The sequence below is a fragment of the Eutrigla gurnardus genome (genome assembly GCF_963514095.1).
Source record: "Eutrigla gurnardus genome assembly, chromosome: 23".
Classification (NCBI taxonomy): domain Eukaryota; kingdom Metazoa; phylum Chordata; class Actinopteri; order Perciformes; family Triglidae; genus Eutrigla; species Eutrigla gurnardus.
This window is the reverse complement of record NC_139934.1, coordinates 6,136,833-6,156,674: the sequence shown is the minus strand read 5'-3', so window position 1 is coordinate 6,156,674 and position 19,842 is coordinate 6,136,833. Positions and strand designations below refer to the sequence as shown.

At 45.6% G+C, this 19,842-nt stretch overlaps 1 protein-coding gene across 3 annotated transcripts in view; it reads left to right on the top strand.

The window, feature by feature from the left end:
* Nucleotides 1–19,842, top strand: part of svep1 (sushi, von Willebrand factor type A, EGF and pentraxin domain containing 1) — a 68,328-nt gene that overhangs the window by 37,486 nt on the left and 11,000 nt on the right. For 2 of the 3 annotated variants that reach the window (XM_084002275.1, XM_084002274.1), the window contains exons 4-34: nt 184–342; nt 1,201–1,380; nt 3,436–3,615; nt 5,478–5,672; nt 7,934–8,052; nt 8,126–8,255; nt 9,361–9,468; nt 11,589–11,720; nt 11,813–12,004; nt 12,113–12,234; nt 12,315–12,420; nt 12,526–12,729; nt 12,821–13,054; nt 13,214–13,375; nt 13,507–13,668; nt 14,093–14,254; nt 14,950–15,038; nt 15,119–15,215; nt 15,361–15,474; nt 15,641–15,754; nt 15,859–16,060; nt 16,159–16,316; nt 16,456–16,654; nt 16,770–16,945; nt 17,061–17,185; nt 17,270–17,399; nt 17,480–17,650; nt 17,763–17,936; nt 18,017–18,136; nt 18,229–18,405; nt 19,746–19,830. In XM_084002275.1, the coding sequence (XP_083858401.1) occupies nt 184–342; nt 1,201–1,380; nt 3,436–3,615; nt 5,478–5,672; nt 7,934–8,052; nt 8,126–8,255; nt 9,361–9,468; nt 11,589–11,720; nt 11,813–12,004; nt 12,113–12,234; nt 12,315–12,420; nt 12,526–12,729; nt 12,821–13,054; nt 13,214–13,375; nt 13,507–13,668; nt 14,093–14,254; nt 14,950–15,038; nt 15,119–15,215; nt 15,361–15,474; nt 15,641–15,754; nt 15,859–16,060; nt 16,159–16,316; nt 16,456–16,654; nt 16,770–16,945; nt 17,061–17,185; nt 17,270–17,399; nt 17,480–17,650; nt 17,763–17,936; nt 18,017–18,136; nt 18,229–18,405; nt 19,746–19,830 (4,678 nt within the window). Of the gene's footprint in view, nt 1–183; nt 343–1,200; nt 1,381–3,435; nt 3,616–5,477; nt 5,673–7,933; nt 8,053–8,125; nt 8,256–9,360; nt 9,469–11,588; nt 11,721–11,812; nt 12,005–12,112; nt 12,235–12,314; nt 12,421–12,525; nt 12,730–12,820; nt 13,055–13,213; nt 13,376–13,506; nt 13,669–14,092; nt 14,255–14,949; nt 15,039–15,118; nt 15,216–15,360; nt 15,475–15,640; nt 15,755–15,858; nt 16,061–16,158; nt 16,317–16,455; nt 16,655–16,769; nt 16,946–17,060; nt 17,186–17,269; nt 17,400–17,479; nt 17,651–17,762; nt 17,937–18,016; nt 18,137–18,228; nt 18,406–19,745; nt 19,831–19,842 lie in introns of those variants that run through there. The other variant, XM_084002276.1, reaches the window with a different exon arrangement.

Sequence of the window (19,842 nt, the reverse complement as noted above, 5' to 3'; positions counted from 1 at the left end):
TCAGTCACAAGGTTTTTTTTTTTCAGCTTTTCTTTCAGAAGTGAGGTTTTCACTTCAGCTTGATTTTCTTTTCCTCATGTCCATCATCCAATGTTTCCAATCCAGTCTTTTTTTCTCTGTGTCTACCACAGACATTTAAAATGTGCAACAGTTTCTAACTACGGTATTTCCCCTTTCTTCAAGCATGTCCACCTGGCACCTATAAACCAGAGGGAACTCCAGGAGGCCTGAGCACCTGCCTGTCATGCCCCGACTCGCAGCACACCTCCCAGCCTGGCAGCACCTCCCTCGACGACTGCGTCTGTAAGCCGGGCTATCAGCCAGTCGGCATGACGTGCCAGGGTAAGAGAATCTGATCTGTTAGCTGTGTTTGATTTATGCACAAGCATTTCAATCGGGGATGACAGGAAGTCTCTTTGACACTTTATGAAGTGAGTTTTATATTTAAAAAAAAAAGCATCCTGTTCATAAAAGACGTTTCACATTTCACTATTTTAAATGTCATGCAAGGCTTTCCCAAGTCAAAAACTGACTTAACAAATCTGGTTAGAAAATCCAAGGAAAAGTGCAATACTGCTGATTTTAATCATTATACTCAACACAGCAGTTCCTTCCAGTCAGTTTTTAAGTCTAACTCAGAGGATAAACCAATGGATAACATGCTCATACAAGTGCATACTTTAGGTAGTAGTTTGACGTTCATACCTTATTTGTTTGTAATGATGGACAAAAGGATATGCAGGTTTTTAACACATGATCGACCATGTTTTACAAAGTGGCAATATGGAAGAATTTGGGGCCGATAAGGCCATGATATTGTAGCGATGCATGAAGATGATGGAACGTAAACTCAGTATTCCATGAGGTAAGTATCAGAGCTTACTGTGTATTGTGAATCTTCCTCCAGTAATTTCAGAGGCCCTCCCATTTCTGGAAGAATGAGCCAGTGATTTCCACACAGCAGTTCATGTGAACCCAACAATGTTCATTAATCATCAGTGCCATTGGACAGTGTTGTGCTTTCTCTCCCTCCCTCTGTGTAGATTGTGGAGGTGAAGTTTGACAACCTGTACTTTTTTTGCTTTCACACTTTCTTATGCTTTTTTTTTTGTCAGGAACATCCACTTTCCACAGTTCTCTGTGTTTGTTTTAGCTACAATATGAATTTCAGAATTTTTTTTCTTCTTCTTCTTCTTCCAGTGGTATACTGTCCAGCACTGTCTCCTCCAGAAAATGGCTTTTTCATCCAGAATGTATGCAACAATCACTTTGATGCAGCCTGTGGGGTGCGATGCCAGCCAGATTTTGACCTCCAGGGAACCAGCATCAGACTGTGCCAGGCTGATGGCGTGTGGTCAGGGACACCTGCCAGCTGCAGAGGTGAGATGGAAGAATTTAAAAACATCATCACAGATGGAGAAGTCACACTGCCTTTAATTAGCCAGAGTAGAGCTGCAAGTGATGATCATTTACGAGGGGGAAAAAGAGCCTTCCCTTGGCTCTGTTGTCAGGCTTTAGAGAAGAAAGAGTTTGCCCAATCACAGGTCATTTTGGAGGGAGGGCGTTCCTGTTGGCTGTTTATCAAATGCAGTTTCACGTGCATGTCCCGTCAGATGGTAAAAGCCTGATTCACTGCTGGAAAATCCTGCAGGAAAAGTTGCTTTTCCATCATTGGCAGCAGTTGTCCACACTGCAAAGCCACCCCAAAAATGGAAAACGGACTCCTCAAAAAGTGTGACAACATTGGTGAAGCATTTCAGAAATGGAGGGGAAAAAGTTGCAAATAGTTTAGCCTTCAAGGCTACGGCTAAACCATTAGCCAAACTTTCCCTTTATCTCTGAAATGCTTCACCAATGCTGTAGCCTGCTGGAGCCTCGGATCACAGTGTGTCATGCCAAAGGCCCTTACAGACCCACAGGTTTGCAAGGAAAGCATGGCCATAAAACTGCTGCTGTATACCTATATGCACAGAGGGGAGCTGCAGGATGAGGGTCCCCACCCTTGAATTACAATATGCTGAAAGGTGATTGTGGAATGTTTGCCCTATAACTTCCTACCACAGCTTTAAAAAAAGGGATTCATTGATTATCAGCACGGCTGCCAATTTATTGTCTGGCATTCAACTTGTCAATGAATCATGGAGTAGTTTCAGCTCAAGTCATGACCTAATGTTGGAGGTTTGATTGCTTGCAGTCTAAATGCAAGGTAACACAATGTTAACCTGTCTTCCAGCTCCAGTTAGACCTCCAAAAATGTATAAATTATGCAAGTGGCAAGCTTTTTAACATGTACTCAGACTGTGTATCTTGAAATATAATGTTCATGGCTATACTGTAATTACACACAAACATACAAGCTTGTCTGATTGATCCCAGCAGGGTCCTCCACATGTCCCATATGATTCCTCATTAAACTATGGGACGTTCATCAAAGCCCTCCCAGACAGCCGCCTGCCTTCTGAAGTGTGTGAACCTTCATAAACATTTATATAGCTTTAAATCAACATATGAAGATGAAGTATAACAGCTGATCGTTGGCGAGTCACCTACAGGCTGGAAGTCTGTGTGTGGCGGCGTGTAAAGGTTTCTTGCAGAGTATTGAGATCATATGTGTTTAGACTGTACAAGGAATCCACATTAACTGGTAGAGACTGCTGCTCTCTGCCATTCCAGATGTTGGGAGGATTCAGTTAGAAAGAGAGAGTGTAAGGGAAAAAAGTCTAAAAGGAAAGGGAAGCAAGAGTTCATGAAAGGAAAGAAGGAAAAGAAGAGGGTGCAGAGGTCAAGCGATAATGAGGAAAGTGCCAGTTTTGACAGAGAGACGGCAGCAGTGTGACTCAGAAATACCGAGACATTGAATATTCAAGGGTGTGTGTTGAAGATTTATAGTAGTGGCTTTGGGTATATATATTTTCTGAGAGCGTGTGCATATGTCTGCTTGTATGTGTTACACTAAGTCTAGTCTGTGCCACATACAGTCGGACCTCCCAGCTAGTTAAGCCCCTGAGGGAGGGGGTCTCCCTCTGAACCCGCCTGTCTGTCTATGGGTGGTGATGAGAAATGGCACGCTACACACCCTTTTCTAGACCTCAGCATAACTCACAACAGGCACACATGATTTTATTTCATAGGGACTTTTCACATTTGGGGTTAAATGGTAGGCAAGTTGTCTGCAGTGATGATGATAGTGCTGTGCATTCCTGTACTTGATGCACTGCTGTCTCCTCCTCTTGTGATTTATGAGCAGTACCTGTGTTTATAAGTGGCGCCTCATATTTAGAGAAGAAGCACTGAAACTAATAAAAGTAGGTTAAAAAAAAACTACAAGAAAGCAACACATGACATGATCCAGTGAAAAATAGCAATTTGCATATTTGATTTGTCCGTTTTGCGGGATTGGATTCTCATGTTGAATTTCTTTTTTCCGACCCGCAGTCCGCTCCTGCCCGCCCCTCTCCCGGCCCCAGCATGGCTTCCTGAGGTGCAGCGATGGCGTCCCCTCCCGCAGGGCAGAGTGTCAGGTGGGCTGCGAGCGAGGCTACAGGCTGGACGGAGACGCCAGGCTCACCTGCCAGGCCAACTCCCAGTGGAGTGGACCCCAACCTCGGTGTGTGGGTAAGCCTGCATCACCTCCAAATCTCTATGTCACCCTGTGTGTTTCATCCGATGATTCTTCAGTCTCTCTCCATCATCTGCCAATCTAAAAGAAAACAACATCAGTTGCATCTTTTAGCCATGTGGTATTTGTACATTTGTCTTTGTGGCTCACAAAAACATTGGCCGGGTATCCAAAGGCAAAATATTTTCCCCAAACAAGTGAGGCGCCGTGATTCATTGCTGGAATAAAAAAGAAAACTTTGTGGAGACAAGGCATCCTGTTATGGTGACTGAAGAGGGTATCAAAGCAAAGTTGCATCTTATTTGATGCATCGCAAGTGAGACATAAACCGCACTTTATTGCTTTGCGTTCTAACTTATACCAGGTTTTTTTTTTATTTATTTTGGAGAACATTCCAATGTGGGAGGAAATTCATCCATCTCGACCATTTATTTATTTTATGTTTTCTTTGTCATGTCTTCAAGCAAAATGTTGTGGTTCCGTCAATGTCGCCTTAAATTAGATTTCCTTATTTGCTTATTCAATTTGCATGATTTTCTATCATAAATAGAAGTAGGAGGACATTGTTCTCATAGCCTGACTGTATTTAACCGCTGGAATATATTACCTGTTGAGCTCTCACTTGGTGATTGCCATCATGCTGACAGCAAGATCATCTATCATGGGTATTTCTATGTAAAAACGCGGTTTTACACACGTATGTAAACATACATGAGAACACACACTCACACATGCACAGTGGTCAAACATATGGTGTGTATTTGCACAGAGCCTCACTGAAAGATACATCTGCTTTCTCATAGCAGGACTACAGTCACGGCATATACACACAAAATTACCCACACACTTTGGAACTGATAGTTAAGTTAAAATAGTTGCGCACACTCATTCCCGCCGCATAGAGCACCCAGGTCAGGCACACAGCACACAAAAAAGGGACAGTGTGAGAGTGTTTAGCCGCAAACCTCCGGCCTCACTACTCCGGCCTGACTCACATCCAGCTGCTCTATTTTAAAAACTCCGTTTCCAGAAAACGCTCTCCATTTATCGATAACTACCATCTTCTGCCCCCATGAGTTACAGCCTGTTTGTTTGACCATGGCAGGCTGTCGTTGCCTCTTTAACACGGCTAGCGCTCTATGGGCTGCCGTAGCAGCTGTTTGTTTGAATGTTTGCACTGTGGTGGAACGGGATCGCCTCGGCTGCCCTGAGAGGATGCACAGGCATATTTTCATCTGATTGAAATATCCCATGTTGAATCTCCCTCTCAGTGAATTTTCCCTTTTATAGCTCCTACGGCTGGAGCCAATGAAATCGGAGTTTGAGATGGAGAGAATGAGATCTATCCATCATCAAGTGAAAGCCACACTGGCCTGCATCTCAGAAGTGCATAAAAAAGCCTCCAGTGTACGAGTCCTGCGGTTACTGCTTTCTTAGGTTGATTTCTGACCAAATGTTTGTTGTTTTTGTGCCAGATTCTGATACACAGACCCTGAAAATAGCTTTATTGTTGGCGTTTATAGTCGAGCTAGCTGAAAGAAAGAAAGATTTTATCACATTCTGGTAAAAACACAGGAAACACACTCATGATCCTGGAAGACGTTTATTTTCTTGTTCTGTATTTTCTGTTCGGGCCGACTGCATCTTTTGATGCTCAACAGATTTGTTTTTCTTCAGTCAACCAAATATCAGTGATTCACATTAAATGCACAGTTCCGAAAACGTATTCATTTACATGAGATGTAGAATCCAGTTCAACTCTGATTGCTGGTCTGAATATACTTTTATAAGTAAAAATGATAAATCCCGTTCATCAGATATCAGATTCATCTCTTGGTTTCTCTCATTCTCCTCCCAGAGGTGCGTTGTCCCGTCATCGGGACCTTGAAGAACATCTTGCTGTCGCCCCCTGCCTGCGGGAAGAGGGCAATGTCACCAGGCGTCGCTTGCCTGCTCACCTGTCGTCAAGGTTACGTCCTCCAGGGAAACAGGAAGGCGGTGTGCATGGGCTCCGGGAACTGGACCGCTAATATCCATAAAGCCCACTGTACAGGTAACATAGTGTGTGTGTGTGTGTGTGTGTGTGTTCCTAAAAGAGGAAATGAATTCAGTCCTGGGGTCAGAGGTCAGGTGTCAGCTGTAGATGCTGTAATTTGTTTTTCTATGTTCTGAACAAGGATGTAAAATAATGTTGAAGTGGAGGTCAAAGGTCAAGACTTGTGTAGGCGGAGGTTAGACATATTGGAGTTTAGGTTACGTTGTATTTAAAAGCAATAGTTTGACGTTTTGGTGGCTGTCTTGATGAGTTAGAAGATTCCTACCACTCCCATATCTGGAATGTGATTGGCTTAGCAGAAAGACTGGAAAGGGGATACAGCTGCCGGAGAAAAACTCCTAAAGTCCTGTGTCTGCTGTATTGATGGATTTTCAGTTGTTGTCATGCACTCTGGTCGTGGCCTCATCCACACTACACACGAAGTTGATTTTACAGGATTACAACGATGTCCATCTGTTTGCAAGACAGACAGGGACGGCTTGTTAAAAGAGTAAAAAAGAAAGGTGCAGATTAGGAGGAGAAGGAGGAAGATATAAAAAGAAAACAGCAGGAAACTTGGAGGGATACATTTTTCCATTCTCCGTTCCCTCTCTCCGTCTTCTATCCCACTTTGTGAATGGTGAGAAAGGCGCCTAACCCCGTTTTGAAGTGGGCCTCGGGTCACTAACTCAAACCATACCATGTCCGAGCTCACACATCTTTCCCCTCAACTCCGACTGAGCCGGAGATCATTATAATAGACTGCAGCTCTCCAGATGCCTTTCAGGTAAAACAGGTGGTGTGGAGAAACTCCTCCCGCCTGCCTGCCTGCCTGCCTGCCTGCCTGCCTCCTCTCCAATGTCCTCAACGCCCTCATTTCCTCACGGGGAAAGTTTGCTAATGAAGGAGCTGCTGTCGTTAAGGGGAGTAGAGCTGCCATGAAGATGAAAATGAATGGAGAGCAAGGGCAGAAGGTGGGAGGGTAGGATGAGTCATTTCTAGGTGTTTTATAACTGGGGTGGCAGACCAGATGATTCTGATCCCTACAGGCGCTAATGGGCTGATGGAAGGGGAACAAAGGGAGATATTAAAAAGAAAACATAGGTAAGACAGAAGAAAGATATAGCTGCAATATCGGCGGCACTTTGAGGAGATCAAGAAGTAGAAAGTTATTACAGCGTTGGAAGTTCTCTTTGTAAGCTTCTGGCTCCTTTCGGCTCTCACTTCATGAAGATGACACCCAAAGTGAAATATTCCTCCCTTGTTATGAAGATGACTGGAGCCGATTGGAGCCGAGTGTGTTAGTGTTTAGCAGCAATGGATGCCTAAGTGGATGGGTCATCAGGTCCAGATGGGAGCAGCTCTCTTACACAACACACCAGGCATGACCACTGTCGATTGATAGGAGAGTCGGCTCTTGGAGGCTTTGCTCGCCGTGAACTGGGTTGACCTGAGCTGCGCTGGCTTCACGTTATTACAACCTGCTGTATGGACAAAAAGAAAAAGCACAGCAATCCAACCTGGGACTGAAATCTAGTGATGTTTTGTTGAATCTGAAAGGGGTTTACAACCACCTCATAACCGATGAATAATACAGCCAAAAAACCCCGTCGTTTCTGTTCTAAAAAAGGTTTTACTCAGATAAAACTTTTTATAGGAGTTAAGGGTCAACACTTACACTGGGAACAGTTTATAAAAGCCTCATTGCCAATAAATAAAACAGGCAACTCTTTCCCACATTAAAGAGAGGGGGACCAAATCTCCATGCATACATGTTGCCCAGATTTCCATAAAAACCCACAACGACCACAACCATCCATTTGTTGATTGATAGCATGATATACCAATTAGTTTTATCTACAAGCATCACTTAAACAGCGACTTAACAGCACTCTGATTAAGGGTTAACCTCCAGGAGGCTGCAGCTTCTTACCAATAACAAATATTTAACTATAATATTAATAATACATTTTATTTATAGAACGCTTTTCATAGTATTCAAAGTCACTTCACACTTAAAATACAGTTACGGGACACTTACAACCGTATACTGTATAAATGTAACATGACTAATAATCAGTGTGTGACGTCTGATGACCAAAGAGGTCAGATGACATCATGCGTCTACTTCCTCAGTGATAATAAGAACATCCGTGTATACAGGATCTGACGGGGTGAACATCTGCAATATTTAAACCGTGTAATTGAATTTAGCAGTGTCGAGACCCTCGTCTGATTCTCTCCTTCCTCTAAAACGCGTAGTTCCCTTTGTCCTACAGATGCCGAGTCACCGGAGATCCAGTGCCCCAGGAACATCGTTGCAGAGACGGATGAGCGGCGAGGCACGGCCAACGTTAGCTGGGAAGTACCGACCGCCACCGACAACTCCAAAGAAGAGGTTGGACACTTTACGAAACAACTATGCAATCCAGTTTGGAGTCAGTTCCTTATATATGTTCTGCCTCCTTCAGGTGGTGGTCCAGGTGAAGCCAGTGTACACTCCACCCCAGCTGTTGCCCATTGGGAAGGAAACCATCACCTACATTGGGACCGACCGCTCAGGGAACCAGGCCAACTGCTCCTTCATAGTCACTGTCGTAGGTGAGTCCATCCCTCTGGAGACCCACGGCCTTCTGCAACAATCTGTGTCATCAGAATAACTTCAAAGATGCTACACTGGAATTTAAATTCTTTAAAGACATCTGACTGAGGCGACGTCGTCTCTCCCTAATGACAGTGACGTTAGCTGTTTGGCCTCCTATCTCCTGTTTTGTCTTCTGCTGGCTCAAGTTCACACAGCTGAGCTGCTCTTTATGCAACATGTTACCCAAGATTGATGCAACATTTATCTTGTCCATGGCAGCGCTGACAAATTATAATTTAGCGTTTAAAACACATTTATGATTGAAAGAAAATAGTTCCTACATGAAACTGTGCACAATGGAACATTATCTTGAGTAACTGAGTCATGATTTCTGGTTGATTTTTTTGGCGCTTTGCCATATAGTCTAGAGAATATCTCCAAAACTAGGTTTTCAACCATATATTTACTAGACTAAACATCAGCTGAACAGCACAGCAGTTTAAAAAATGCTGAATAGAAAATAACTGTTTCACATGAAAGGGCAAGAAAAAGTACCTTTACCCGGCACAAGTTAAAGTCAGTTTTCACTTTTCAACACACCTTTTGTGAGGTTTGAGTCATTTACAAATTACAAGACAGCCTCTCAGGCCGCCTTCCAGTTTATTTCTGTCATTTAGTGTAAAACTGTGATTCAACTGACACGCTCCACCAGCAAGTCCGTCCGTCCTCCCCCAACAGGTGCCAGACTCAGTTACTGCAGAGTTAAAAAACGGGAGTGTCCCGTGTCAGCCGCTCGATAATCACAGCAGTCAGGGGGAAAAACCTCAAGCATGGTAGCCATGAACATTTCCATATGTGATTATGGTGGTGGAACGCTGTGGTTTTTTATTAGAGACATGTGTTTTACTAGTGCCCTCTGACACTCTTTGCTGCCGCGTCGAAAAAGAGTCAGATCACAGTGTAGCACTCTGCTGCTAAGTGTGTTTCTCTGATATAGCTGTAATCTACTCCAGTCTCGGGAGCAGCTGTGTGTGTGTTTGCGATGACTGCCATCGCTGTTTTAATTGTGTTTCTCTGTCTGGCCACTACACTCGCCGTGGAAACCCTTCCATACCTCTCTAGATACGGAGCCCCCGGTGATTGACAGGTGCAGGTCGCCGCCCACAGTGCAGGCCACAGACACGGAGACGGCGGCCGTTTGGGAGGTGCCGCAGTTTTCCGACAACTCAGGTATGTCTGGTCGCCGTTCTCAGACGGCAGCTCCGGAGATGGTTTATTCTTTTGCTCCTCTGTTCCACTCCGCTCCGCCCTCTCCCTCCGCTGATGATGCTTAAACAGGATCTTTTCCGTCGGGCGACTGGAAAAAGGGAATCAGGGGAGGGCTTTGTGTGCGTCTGTGTGTGTGTGTGTGATTAATGTCGAGAGACACTGGACATACGGTCCAATAGTAAGGGAGGGATGGATGTCATTGTGTGCATGAATGCCTCATTTCTGTGTCTTTGTTTGCAGGAGAGATTAAGAGAGAGTAGGACCAGGGGACGCCGGGTGAAGTCGTTACAGTGTCTGTTAATGTCATTAATGTTAAAACAGCCGGAGGCAGCAGGTGTTTTTGCTCTTTTTGTAAGAATTTCCTTCCATCCACATTTCAGTCATTCGTATAACATCATGTGAGCACACACACTGTACTTGACTCATAGGGGTTGAGGGTTAAGCATTTCTTTTTGATTACTTGTCAAATCTTTTTTTTTTTTAAAGTGACTGCAATACACAATAGATCTGGGTGTTGATCAGCGTCTGCATGACAACAGGCAAAATATGGATTTATTTCCCCGTTCACAGCCAGGGGAGGTTTGGCCAGAAGTATTCATAATCAGTACAATGTTTTACAACAAAAAGTCCTGCATTCAAGTATTCTTAGTCATTATTTGATTGGACTTCTGTGTCAGAAACCTAGATATCACTTTTATCCAGTGCACAATGCTCATTTTCTGGTCCAAGGGGGGGTCAAGAGGTCAGAAGGTACTCCGCTGACGCTCAGCCCTTCAGGCCGATCCTGCAGTAAAGGAGTGCATCGATGCCAAACAGACTAAATATTGTAGTGCTGGCTGGCTTTCTCCTGGCGCTCTAGCTGTACCCAAACACCCGTGGAAGTGACAGACAGCGAACCAGACTTACCCAGAGTACCAGCTAACAGCCAGGTCCATGTGAAATCACTGCCTCCACACACACACACACACACACACACATGAATAACACAGTTCAGATATGTTTTTGTGCGTGTGTGCAGAAATGTTGGCAAACCAGGCCTCAAACTTTTCCCAGCGTACTCATTCCCCACCTGTCTGCAGAGGTGCACCCCGATCAAACACACACTCGTCTCACACACACACACACACACACACACATGAATAACACAGTTCAGATATGTTTTTGTGTGTGTGTGTGCAGAAATGTTGGCAAACCAGGCCTCAAACTTTTCCTAGCGTGCTCATTCCCCACCTGTCTGCAGAGGTGCACCCCGATCAAACACACACTCGTCTCACACACACACACACATGCTGTAATAACAGGCTGCTGCTGCGGCGGCTTCGGGCCGCACAACGTCAGCCCAGTGCTGCTTCGACGTCAGTGTTTTGTTTTTCCAGGCCCACACCCTGATGCCAGCGCTATATATAGTTGTGACTCGGTAGACATGTACAAACACACACACACACACTCACAGACTATATATAAGGGGAGACACCAGACTCCTACTGGCCAGACATGTGTCAGCCCCGTTCAAATGACTGTGCTGCCCTTAATGGAGTTGGAGTGAAACAAAAGGTCAATCCCTCAGTTTTACAACCTTCCCTTTTTTTAATCTTGTCTGTGTCTCGCACACTTGCAACATAGATATTCACCGTTTTTTTTCCTTCTCAGTCCATGTGTCCACCCAAAGCATTTCACACACACTCATACACTCCTCATCAGCTTCGCCTCGTCCAAGGCAGTATGCATCACTCGCTTCGCATTCAGTGTTTTTTAAGGCCAACCAGACTATAGCAATTTTCCGTCTCCGATCCCGAGAGCTGGATCTCTCTGCTGCTGCGTGATGCCCAGACACACCATTCCCATGTCAATATATCATTGTTTAACATAACTTTTTTACTGAGGGTGACTCATTTAGTCCTGGAAAATGGAGTAAGGTCAAGACTGCCCTCTGAAGGACAACTGGTGTAACACTTTTGACTTGAAAAAATATGAAACAAATTATGTTTTTCTGCATTAAATAATATTATATGAGCTAGTTTGTTTGACACCAGTAATTATACTGACTAGTGACGATTCAAGTGTGTGTGTTTCTCTCTCAGGTGGTCGCCTCACATTGACCAGTAGCCATACTCCAGGCTCTCTGTTCCCAGTAGGAGAGACTCTGGTCCAGTATACAGCTACTGATGCTGCAGGAAACAGCCGCACCTGCAACCTCACCATTACTGTGCAAGGTAGCGTATTTTCAATAGCTGTTATTGTCGTACCAACGTTTTCCTCTGCAGTGTATTCTGTATTTCACTACTGTATGTGTGTTTGTGCCCAGGGATGAACTGTGATCAGCCGTATGTCCCAGTGAACGGAGAGTTCTTCTGCTCTGAAGAAGAGGAGGGCGTAAACTGCACTCTTCATTGTAAGGACGGCTACAGCTTTACTCAGGAAGCAGTGCACAGCTACTTCTGCGCCTACAACGGCGTGTGGGAGCCGCCCTACTCTCCGGACCGACCCGACTGCTCAGGTAAGTGCAGCACACATAAATACATGCTCATCTACTGCATGCATGTGCACATTATTGTTGTTATTGCATTGGTTTGAGCGAGTTTAACGTTATTGTTGTCTTTCCCAGTGAATCGTATAGCAAACAACGGGCTCAAACCCTTTGAGATGCTGTTTAAAGCTTCTCGCTGTGACGATGCGGACGTGGTCAAGTCATTTACTGGGGAGTTCTACACCAAACTGGGAGGCATGGTGAGGACACATACACACATATTCACACAGATCTGCTGTAAAGTCAAATACATGATGCTTTCTTTTCTTCTTCTCCACAGCTCCCCAACATTTGTAGCAGTGGTGATGTCACCTGCAAGCTGGAGGTGATGTCACAGGGTCACTGTCTAGAGTACAACTACGACTACGAGAACGGCTTTTCTATTGGTAGGATATAGAGTACGCCCTCACTAAATGTCCCACATATCATATTTTAATGGAAGCGTCTTATCCGCTCATTAATATTCTCTCTCCCTGTCTGATTTCCATCAGCTCCAGGGGGATGGAGCAACAGCTGGGGGCCTCAGGGCTCCCAGGACTATGCCTACTTTGAGTCAGGCTTCGCCCCAGGCACCCGGCAGCTCGCCAGGCAGCAGCAAGACGGCAGCGTGCAACTCCACCACCGCTCCAAAAGACACCGGAAAATCACAGGGCCCACCAGAGACCAGAAGATCCAGATCTTTTTCAACATCACAGGTATATTAAATGTGATTGACTTTTGCAGTGATGGGGAGATATGTGTTTCTTTAAAACCATCAGTTCTTTTAAACTTTGTCCATTCTCCCAGCAAGCATCCCTCTGCCCCTGTCGAGGAACGACTCAATAGAGGTGGCCAATCAGAAGAGACTGCTGCGGACCCTGGAGCAACTCACCAATCGCCTGAAGCGAACGCTGGCCAAGCAGCCGCTGTCCAGCTTCCACGTGTCCTCGGAGATGATCGTGGCCGATCCCAAAACCCTGGAGAGCAGGAAGCCCTCGTTGTTCTGCAGGCCGGGCTCAGTGCTCAAAGGCAGGATGTGCGGTAAGTGGAAGGGGGAGTGAATAAGAGGTTACACCCACTCCTCGGACCGACTGTTCATTACTGAATAAAATGTCTTTATAACAATCCATGAAGAATGTGTCTGCTGCTATCAAAGTTTGATGTTTATCAGTGAATGACTAAGCGAGTGTGCTGTTGCAGTCCAATGTCCGGTGGGAACATACTTCTCTCTGGAGTATAACGAGTGTGAGAGCTGCTGGCTGGGCTCCTACCAGGACCAGGAGGGTCAGCTGGAGTGTAAGTCCTGCCCTGAGGAAACCTCCACCGCCTACCTGCACTCCCGCAGCGTCGCTGAATGCAAAGGTACGACGCCTCCACACAGCTTCACTGAAGGACATACAAGCCTCAGATGTAAACTGATAATGCTGATAGTTTTGATGTTGTTCCTGTGTCTGGATATTGCTCATGATGCGGTGGTTTGCACGTGTTTGCAGGGCAGTGTAAGCCTGGTAGTAACTCTCTGAACGGGTTGGAGATCTGCGAGTCGTGCCCGCTGGGTCACTTCCAACCCGGTTTCGGCGCCAGGGAGTGTCTCGTCTGTCCCGACGAGACCTCGACTGTCACTCGAGGAGCCGTGGACGAGATGGAGTGCGGAGGTGATACAGTCTGACGTTGTGGAGTGCACTCCCTTATAGTCCTATCAACTTGTCCGTTTTAGCTACGGAACGCCTTGATCATTCTTAAGTCATTCGACATGTTGCTAGGCGACAAAACAAATATAATCCCAGCCTGTACACAAAACTGCGTCTGTTAGTATTTGCCATGCATGTGCAATTTTAACAGAAAGTCAAATTCCCCCTTAGGAATTTAATATGATTGCCCTTTAAAGTTGGATGATAAATCTGGAAACTGTCAAAAATCTTTGCTACCTGAGTTTCCTTTAAAATGTGGACTTGGAGCTCCCAGATTTTGACCCTTTCAACCAGTGAATGCCATATTTTGTGGATATTTTATGTCTCCATTAATTTTTTTTTTCCTATGCTCCTCTATTCTCTTCTTCTCTGGTCTATTCTCCTGCAGTACCCTGTTCGGCCGGCCATTTCTCTCGTACCGGTCTGGTCCCCTGTTACCCGTGTCCCAGAGATTACTACCAGCCTGAACCCGGCCGCTCCTACTGCCTCTCCTGTCCTTTCTATGGAACCACCACCATTACCGGGGCAAACACCATACAGCACTGCTCCAGTAAGTGACCAGTATATCTCATCTTATTTAGGGCTTTCTTAGACCACACTTAAGCCCTGGATTTGGAGATTTGGAATCATCATTTGCCATTCTTAGAGCTGATCTGTGTAGGTATTTTGTGACTATGGCTTTAATAGCCACAGTATGCAGAAATCCTCTCTTTTTTTTAGTGATAAAGCAATGCCAATTAAAAATAAAACATGGTCAAAGCTCTAGTATAAATTAAGCAGACGTTGTTCTGTGTTGCATTGGCTTGTTAAATCACGTATGTTGAATTAAAGTGAGGTCAGCAGACAGCAGAATCTACCTGTTCAGCGTCAGCCGCTCTGTGTGATAGCCTTTCTACAGTTTCTTGCTGCTGCCATCGCTCCAGTTGTGTGCACTCCGATCTGTGTTGTGACAGCTCGATCCAGTTGGAAAAGGAATTACTGCACGGGATCGGGGAGGGGGGAAATGGAAATAATGTGACTTTTATTGCTCTGCTGCAGAATGGAAATGAATAGCACCGCATGCCTGAAGTGTGGGAATGGACGGCGGTTAGGACGCGCTGCCAGATTTCAATAAGAATACAGGCTTATGTTCAGACAGATCACGACTGCCTGCGAGTCTGGTGGCAAAGGGAAAGATCCTTGCTGCGTTTTTTCCGACTTGTCTGTGCTTACATTGCCTGTATTTTCTCTGTGTGTCATTGTCAGGTTTTGGCTCCAGTTTTCTCCCCAAAGAGGAGAGTGTGACAGCAGCTCCCGAGGTGGAGGTCAATGAGGACTACCAGGCAAGCAGTCAGGTTAGCCTTTATCTCGTCTAAGTTCGCATTATGTTTTCTTTACCACCTTATAGGATTGATCTGATTGGCTGCTCCTGCAGGTTTTCCACGAGTGCTTCCTGAACCCGTGTCAGAATAAGGGGACGTGTGAGGAGGTCGGGGCGGGATATGTCTGCACCTGCATGCCTGGGTTCACAGGTAAACCGCCGGTCTCAGAGATTCACCAGTGCATTAATAACTTTAATAAAGAGGAGGGACTTTCAATGGCAATGTTTTCTCACGTCAGCCACAGTTGTGTTGTACGTGACTTTGTTATGACGAGTGTTTGATATTTCTCTCTCAGGTGCCAAGTGTGAGATTGACATAGACGAGTGTGACTCTGCTCCATGCCAGAATGGAGGCCTGTGTAAAGATGGTATGGGAGACTTCCAGTGTCAGTGCAAACCTGGCTTTTTAGGTAAGACACCACTGATGCGAGATTTGTAAGGTTTTTAAATTTAAGAAAGCCAAGCCTGATTTGTTAGTTGCCCTACAAATAAAAGCTTATTATTAAACGCCGATTGACAAAAAGCCCAGGTGTCGTCATCAGGACTGAAGAAATCCTTTGCCCCTGTTTGTCTCAGGCTCTCTGTGTGAGGCGGAGGTCAACGAGTGCATCTCCTCTCCTTGTCTGAACGAAGGTGTGTGTGTGGACGAGGTCAACAAGTTCACCTGCAGTTGTGCCGGCGGCTTCACAGGTTAGATTTCCATTCTCATTCTCAGTTTGACATTTTCTCATCATCTCATCGTCGTATAACATCAGATATTAAACATAAGTTGTTGTGTTTTCACTTCTCTGCAGGATCTCGCTGTGAGCTGGAAATCAACGAGTGCCTGTCCGACCCCTGTCTGAACGGAGGTATGTGTGATGACCTGACGGGCGGCTACACTTGTAACTGCGCTGTCGGCTTCTCGGGGGATCGCTGCGAGGTCAACGTCGATGAATGTTACAGCGCCCCCTGTCTGAACGGAGGTTCATGTCTGGATGCTGTGAACAACTTCAGGTAACGCAGACTCTGATGGGAAGAAGCAGGTCTTTGCATTTGTAACGCACACCTTAACTGTGACTGGTTCTGCACGGCGTCTTCCCTCCTCCTCTCAGGTGTCAGTGTGTGGAGGGATACCGCGGCCGCCTTTGTGAGGTCGACGTGGACGAATGCGATCCCAACCCTTGCGTCAACGGGGCCAGCTGCCTGGACGGTCTGGGTTTCTACACTTGCCGCTGCCTCCCTGGGTTCAACGGAACCAGGTGTGAGACAGGTACTATAGGACAGATGACACATCGCCATGGCAACTCTAGTGGAGGAAAATGATTATCACCTAAAGAAGGATGAAAACAGACATGTAGACGAAGATAACTCAATAAATTAAAGCTATAAATGCTTTTCTGCCTTATTAGAGATGTCCCCTGCCTTCAACCTGGACTTTGAGGTGTCTGGTATCCATGGTTACGTAATGATGGATGGGGGTATGCCGTCACTGACCGAGATCACCTGCACCTTTTGGATGAGGTCATCGGACACCACCAATTATGGCACACCTGTCTCCTACGCTGTGGAGGGCAGTGACAACGCTTTCCTCCTCATAGACTACAACGGGTCAGTTATAGTTTTATGTAATTCTCCTGTTTCCCTCATTTTGATTTCTGCTCTCCTAATGCTTTCTTTCTTTTGTGTTTAATCCCCTGTGACCATTTCCCCTCCCTCCCTACAGGTGGGTTCTGTATGTGAATGGTAAAGAGCGGATCACTGACTGTCCTGCAGTGAACACGGGTCAATGGTACCACATCGGGGTGTCCTGGAGGAGCTGGGACGGGGACTGGAGAGTCTACATCAATGGAAAGCCCTCAGACGGAGGCAAAGGCCTGTCAGTCGGCACCACTATCCCAGGTGTAGTGCTATCCTCGACCTGGTCACCCGTCTTTGTTTTACAGTGTGATTAAAAGTGGAAGAACTTCTCGGTGAATCGTAGTTAACCTCTGACCTTTTAACACGTGTCCTGCAGGTGGTGGGGTTCTAGTATTAGGTCAGGACCAGGATCAGAGGGGCGAGGGCTTCAACCCCGTTGAATCCTTTGTCGGCTCCATTAGCCAGCTCAACATCTGGGATAGTGTTCTCTCACCTCAGCAGGTAAATGTAGTGATTGGTGTCTCTGTTAAAATATGCTCTTTAAGAGTGCTGAAGCGGATTTAAAGCGCTGTATCTGTGCTGTAGATTAAGGTCCTGGCCAGCAGCTGTCCAGCCTCCCATGTGTCCCACAGAGGGAACGTCGTGGCCTGGCCAGACTTCCTCAGCGGGGTGGTGGGCCGGGTCAAAGTAAACCTCAGCAGCGTGTTCTGTGCTGGTAAGAGAGAAGATTGTTCAATGACTATCCATCACAGTGGCTTCTTCTCCAACACTGACATCCATTCCTGCTCACTCCAGATTGCCCCAAGCTGGAGAACGCAGTGCCCAACCTGCACGCCTCCACCGTGGAGGTGAGCCCCGGGGCCCAGGTTCAGCTCTCATGTGATCCTGGCTTCTACCTGCTGGGGGAGCCGGTGCTTCAGTGCCAAAACAAAGGAGAGTGGAGCCATCCTCTGCCCAGCTGTGAACGTAAGGCAGACACACAAACTGCTCTCTGATTTATATTGTAAATGTCATTCCCTAGACTAATAAGATGTGTTTTTCAGTCATGACATGTATATATATATATAATGTGTTGCAGGAGTGTCCTGTGGGCCCCCTCGTCCTCTGGAGAACGGCTTGTTTCAGGGGACAGACTTCCATGCCAGCAGCTCTGTGATCTATCAGTGTAATCCTGGCTTTTACCTGCTGGGAGACACCAAGCTGCACTGCACCAACAGTGGCAAGTGGGGAGGAAATCCACCAGCCTGTCTCGGTATATGTTTATTTTTTTTAATCAGTCATATAAATATCTGTGTTTTGCATCTGTGCTCATTCTTCTGTGTGTGTGTTCAGATGTGGATGAGTGTGCTCTGGGATCTGACTGTGATGAACACGCTGGTTGTCAGAACACAGACGGCTCCTACACCTGCACCTGCATCAACCCGTACAGTGGAGATGGCAAGAACTGCACAGGTAACGAGACCAGGTGCACTGAGTCTCTTTGTGGACTTTGTTACATGTCCATATATAAACCGTATTGTTACATATGTTTGTCTTCCATCCAGCTCCAGTGAAGTGTGAGAACCCCGGGTCTCCAGAATTCGGTCGCAGAGAAGGCAACAACTTTCTGATGGGCGGCGAGGTGGTTTTTGGCTGCGATACCGGCTACGAGCTCATCGGCGCATCCCGCCTCAACTGCCTGGAGACAGGAAGCTGGGACAAGCCAGGCCCTTACTGCATAGGTGAGGGGTTCATGTCTTACCAACACAGCAGCTGTACGATTTCCATGAAATCACTGAAAATGACAAAAAAAACCACTTCACTATATTTATGTTGGATGAGTCATCCTTCTGCTGTAATTACTCACAAAGATTTCCATTTAATTAAACGTCTGATAAGTCACCGTCTAAATGAGGTAACTCAATGGTGACTAAACCTACTGTCTATGTCTATGACGACATTCCAAGTAAAAAATCACAAGTAGGGCTCACTTTTTGGATCTATGAGATTAAAAAAAAAAACTGCAATTACTGCGTATCGCCATAGGTGCTGCCAAAGAGAATAAAAACTGAGATCTTTGAGGTTGTAACTTTGATCTGCAGCTGAAAATTGTCCCCGAAAATACAATCCTGGTTCTAATGAGCATTTTTTTTTTTAAATATAGCTAAACACACTTGTGACCTGATCTTCAGATAGACACGCACATTGTTTATGCATATTACGCTCATAAAAGCAGACACAAATACACACTTATGTCCACTTTTCACAACAACACATTATGCAATGCGCTGTGAAGGGGTGATTATGCATGCAGCTGTCTTTTTGTCTTCCACTGTGTAGCGGGCTGAAAGGCCCGACCACTGCAGCACCTCCATCTTGGCTCTAAGCCACATTCTTCCTCGCAGAGAAAGAGGAACCGACTGTTACGTCCAGCCCACATTAGCCGTGTGATTGTGGAGTGATTACAGTTAAAAGGGAAACGCGTGATGCTCGAAATCAATAGAATTGTTTTCCTGTGTGCTACAGAAAGCCATAACAGAAGATAAATCGGTGGTGTTGTTGCATTAAAATGTCCATCTTCCATCTGCGTATTGAAAGTATCTTCTTCCTTGCTATTTTAACATTTTATACTTCCTCTGTAAATGCGCTGAAGTCCAGGAATGAAACCGAAGGGAATATTAGCGTCAAATTCACCAGTATCTATCCAAAAACATTACTTTAACAGACAAATTAAGTCAGGAATGTTATGCATGCCATGCCTGAAAAGAGCTTCAGATTTATAACAGAAAGCCTGTGTTAATGTGGGGGTGGAGTTTGGAAGTCATATACCAGGCAGGGAAGGTATAATTATGGGAAAAGTAGGATCCACTGATTTTGGAGCCTTTAAACCTTTTGATTTTGACCTTTTTAAAAAAAAAAAAAAGAATCTGGCGTTCATCCAGAAGAAAAATAACATTGAAAGGCGTCTGTTATCTTGTTTCTCCTCGTTGAAGCCACATTTGGTCATTTTATGTTCTTTAGATGAATATTAAAATGCTATAAAAGAGCCGTTTCTGATCATCTCTGTGATGTCACACCGTAGCCCTCTCCTGCCCGGCGCCGATTGTACCAGAGAACTCCGTCATGACGGGAAGCAACTTCACCTATAGAAGCAAGGTGACTTTCAGGTATCATTTGCA